Source organism: Acanthisitta chloris, unplaced genomic scaffold (genome assembly GCF_000695815.1).
Source record: "Acanthisitta chloris isolate BGI_N310 unplaced genomic scaffold, ASM69581v1 scaffold17241, whole genome shotgun sequence".
NCBI lineage: Eukaryota > Metazoa > Chordata > Aves > Passeriformes > Acanthisittidae > Acanthisitta > Acanthisitta chloris.
Genome location: NW_008655624.1, coordinates 8100 through 13208, shown reverse-complemented (window position 1 = coordinate 13208; position 5109 = coordinate 8100). Strand labels below are relative to the sequence as shown.

The 5109-nt window shown below is 38.1% G+C and overlaps 1 protein-coding gene across 1 annotated transcript in view; it reads right to left on the bottom strand.

Moving 5' to 3' along the window:
- LOC103811047 (F-box only protein 11-like) overlaps positions 1–5109 on the bottom strand; it is a gene marked incomplete at its 3' end in the record, with an annotated part of 9382 nt that overhangs the window by 2432 nt on the left and 1841 nt on the right. Inside the window, exon 3 of the mRNA XM_009083991.1 lies at positions 667–811. Coding sequence (XP_009082239.1) covers positions 667–811 — 145 coding nt within the window. The remainder of the gene's footprint in view (positions 1–666; positions 812–5109) is intronic.

The window sequence follows — 5109 nt, the reverse complement described above, 5'->3', positions numbered from 1 at the left end:
GCTGAACCTCAGAAGTTGTAATTCATCTGACAAGGCATCCCCAAAGCTGTCTTTAGACAGGAAAAAAAGGGACATTTCTGTGATGCTGTTTTATTCTTTTAGACTTAATTTTTTAAAAGGAAGCCGAAGAAACATGTAATTTTCTTACAAAGGAAAAAATAAGAAGATTAGATCCCACTTATCCAAACTCTCGATAACCCAGGAGTAGGGCGGATTCATATGGGGGAAACAGCCCAAGTTTCCAACTATTAAGCAAAACAACCAGAAATCAAACCAAACAAAAGCCCATCTAACTGGCACTACACAATGCGTGCAGCAACATTAGGAAATGTTTTGTTTCTTTTGCATCAAGTAACACAATCCCCACAGCAGCCTGCAAAAGGTTAAAGAGGGAAGAAGGAATGGTTACTGAAGGAATATCTGATTTTTTTAAAACAGGCATTGTTTAGCTCATATCTACACTACCAGAAAAAAGTTTTACTGTTTAATACATATAACCAGATATTTATAAGTAACAAATAATGCTTAACCAAACCAGACATATTAAAATACAATTGGTTTTAATTCAAGCAATTGTAACCAACATCTCAGTTTTTCTATTGTAGTGGCATCTCGTGCAGCACAACTAACATTTCTCACGATAATGAGGAATAGCTTTTCACTTACCACAAAATTGGATCATTAGCCAGCTCACTGAAGCGTTTACACACACAAGCTGCTCTACAGAGATCCTGCTCCAGCAGGTAGGAAAAGATCTTTAGAACCACTTCATCTGGCAACTTCTCCTGAAGATATTGTTCTGCGGGTGCTGCTATTAAACAGTAATCAATATAAGATTATTGTCATATCTAACCAGCTCAAATTCTGGCTGAAATAGATTACCAACTCACAATTTGAAAGATTCCCATTTAAAATACCAATTATCTCAAAGCTGCCTTTTTTTAAAAGCACGTTTCTTCTAAATCTGAAGGCAAACCCCCCCCCAACAAAGAAAAAAAAAAAAAAAAAGGAGGTAAATGGTTGACTCTTTCAGAGTCTGGCAGAAGTTACAGACTTTTTAGTTCACCTTTTCTACTGGAGGAATCATTCTGCATACAATTGCAAATGCTAAGTAGGCTATTGTGCATGTTCCAGATATCCTGGCTTCTCACTGCTATTAGCTCCACTGTGGCTCAATTAACCCACATTATCCATACAATAATAATAACAATGATAATCATCCAGTCCCAAAGCCAGAATCTCTGCAAATGTTTTCTAACATAATAGAATCTACTCAGAAATAGTCACTGTCTGGAAAAACTACTACTAAAACTTCCTTGTTCTCCAACAATGAACACATTAGGAAAGAGGACATCTGGGATGTAGGAAACCAATAGTCAGCAATTAATTCCACAGTCCCCTCCTTCCACTTACTCTTTATTTTAAAATGGAAAATCTAAACCAGAAGAAGTGTTTAGCCTTGCCAGACCTATTTTTTTTCAGAGAGGCTGGAGAAAGTGGCATTCCCGTGTCACTGTGTGGAGACAGGAGTGCACTTTGTTAAATCCCTGCTCTTGGGCATAGGGGCACTCCACATACAACAGTTCCTTTGGAAAACCCCCAGCTGTAGCTTGTGTTCTCACAAGACTCTTCTGTGCAGGTATCCTCAAAGCAGGTGAGTTCTGCTTGCACAGGTCACTTGGTTGGTTAATGCCTTTGGGATCCTACAAAATGACCCTATAGGCAGAACCACACAGAACAGCTTCCAAAGGTTAGAGGATTTGTATGCACGGCATCAAAAGCTCCTGTCTGCTCAATTCACAACACAGTTACATCCATATAATGCCCCTTACATTATTTATTTTTTCCTAGAATATCTGAACCTAAGGAGCAATAGAATCGTGATTTGGGCTACTACAAGATAGCTCCTGAAGATAACCTACTGAACAGGAGGGAATAACATTCTGAAAAATAGCATCCATGTAAGATTTCACACACAAAAAACCCTGCAAAATAACTGCAAACATAAAAAAGCCACAGGACTTCCCTGGGCAAAGCAGCACAAATAAATACATTATTTCCAGCAAGAAGAGACATGAACTGCAAGGACCTGAACTGTGTCTTTTAGGAAGATGCTAAACTGTGGTCTACACATGTACTATGAGAGAACCGACTGGAGCTGTTTGAGTGTCAATGCTTACTTCTGTGGCCAGAGCAGCTAATAGAAATTCTGAAATATTACCGACTTTGCAGTGCCTTTCCTTGAAGCTGTTCTTGTTGCACCATTGGATGAATGTCCCCCTAATGATCCCCAAACACCAGTTTCCTCTAAGGATGCCAGAGGGGCATTTATGCAGTTGACAGCTGCTTGCAGCAGTATCACAGCTTCCAGTTGTAAGCTATAGGCACATAGCACTTCAATCCAACAAAAATCTATGCTGTACCAAAGAGATACACGTCGTAATTTCATCTGCCCATAGCCATTTGCTCTATAATACCCCATCCTCCTCCAAACTGATTTTTTTATGTATTAGTTCCTTCTTGCAGTTCATTGCATGCTACACAAGTGCTAGCATGGGACCACAAGGAAAGAGACAAGAATGAATTCATGTCCAGAAGTTGGTCACCAGAAGTTGGCCAAGACAGTACCCTAGAATGAATTCATGTCCAGAAGTTGGTCACGACAGTACCCTACAGCAACAGTATTATTAATGTCAGATTTTAAAAAAAACAGTTTTATTTTAAAAAACCAAAACAAGCAAAGCCTTATAAGCAAGGCTGAAGCCAGTAAATTGGCAAAGTTTATGAAATCCAAGTAGTCTGGAAAGGCCTTATTCTCCAAGACACACTTGGGGAGCCCAAAGTCTGGAGAGCGTAACAGCAGCCCACAAAGGCATCATGGCTGAGCATCACCAAAAAACATTACATGCATGATCAATACTGGTTTTAAAAAGGTCCTTTTCCACAGGAGATACCAAGGTTCTTTCCTGTGTCAGGCAGGAGCAGTACATTCTACAGTCCTAATTACCCTTGAAATGCATCACAGCATAATTGGGCATCGCTTATGAATTAATCTTTTTCTGGTAGCTTTGCAGTTAAACGTAGAGATAAGTCTTCTACTGGTCTTACTGAAAGCTGAAATGTAATACTGTGAATGCGAGGCAGTAAATCCTCCCAAGTTCTCCACAACCTGTCTTCTCCTTTTAACACACAAATCCCTGAGGCATATAATTTGATCTTCTTCCCAAGACAGTAAGTTAATTCCATAAACAATCTGCATATTTTTTTATTCCTTTAAGTTTATGAACGTTAGGACCTTGACTAATTTCTACATGGAAGAGGGAAACTCACTAGTGTAGTGCCTCGCGTTGCTCAAAAAAGTTCACATTCCTGTTTTCCTCCCTAGGCCCTATCTCAAAACAAAGACTGAAATCCAGATGTGTTTCCTTACTGCAAGAGACAAAGATCAACTCAGAAAGTGTCAAAGTACTTCTTGAAAATATAGTTAAATTATGTTTAAAAAAAGTAAAAGCTTCAATAATCTCCCCCCCCTCAACCCTCTGCAAGTTTTCAAGATGTATTTACTTGCAAACTTAGGCACTGCTTTCAAAATGCACATGATGATTTTACAGGTGTTTGCTATCCTCACTCAGTTTTATCTAAATTCCTGTAGAAGTGAGCAATTTAATTTAAATTGCCCTTCTGCTCAATTAAGCAGTGCTTGACTTATGATTTCTCCCCTCAAATCACTGATATAGTGATTACTAGGTGAAATTCTTCAGTATAATGTGAAAGAGCTAATTCTCTTGTTAATGCGAAGAATTAACATTTCCTCTGCATCCAAGAGAGAGCTCCATGCTTTTGTTTTAGAAATCCACATTTTGCATCTTATGTATCTTTTAGTAATGTGCCAGAGCAAGGATGCAGTAAGTGTGTTTTTCCTCCTACATTTACAAAAATAGGCCGAATCAGTTTAAAAGGCCATCAAAACCCAAACATTTATGTGCTCCTACTCCTGACAGCTTTATGCCCATTGACAAAGTGAAGTTTTAATACAAAACACACACTCATATTAAAAAAAAAACCAAAACCTACAGTTTTCAAAATAAATGTTAAAACTAGACAGGAATAAAAATTAAGAAGTGCAAGAGGTTATCACCAATCTTTGCCCTAACATAAGTTGAACTACTTATGATTTACTAGATTTAATATACTACACAACTAAAAATCAGAAACAGAGCTGGTTATGTCATTCTGTTTCCACAGGATGTGTGTGAAGCTAATTCGGTTTCAGTTTTGATCACTTAGTAGATACCAACTAGGACAGTAATAGCAAGACAAAGGGCAGAGAAAGCTGCCTGAAAGTGAATTCCCTTCTTTGTACAAAGACAAGAATGTCATCCCAAGAATCCTGAATTGTAAATTACGCCTTCTGTGGACACCTTTTTTGTCCATTTTAGTGGAGAAGATAGAGACAAATGCTTTTGCTCCATAAGGAGGTATTTAATAAAAATTTTTTCTCATTAAGTAGCAGAAATATGTCAGCAACATAGCATGTATTGTTCTTGGGAAAATATAAAAAGTCAGTAGGTTCTGTAAGCTATGGGTTATGCATGTGCCTAATGTACAGAACAATCAGTGAGTGATCCAGTAACCTATAGTCTCAGTATGTACTGCAAATCCACAGTTCAGTGAAAACAAAGTTTAAACAGCAACACTCCCAGCAGCATTAATTCTGAAATCAGTATTAAAATAAGGAATAGTCTTTTGCTTTTCCAACTACTGGCTCCAATCCAGTTGGAAACTCTAATTGACTGACATCTCTCCTTTTAACTCCACCAAATTTTCCTCAACTCAGAATCCACACAACAAGGAATGGTTTTCCACCAAGACATTTTCCTGCACTTCTAATCCCATGCTTTCATTTCATCTACAGTTCTAAAATAAACAATTGTACATCCCAGATGACAACACACAATCTCCACTGATGACAATCCAGAAAATTTCAGGCTTACAACAGCCATCATTACCAACAAAAAAATGGGGGTGGGAGAGGTGTGTGTTAAAGCAAATCTCACCACAATAAATACTTGCACAAATTCAGAGGAATCTCTCAGGAACTCAACAAGG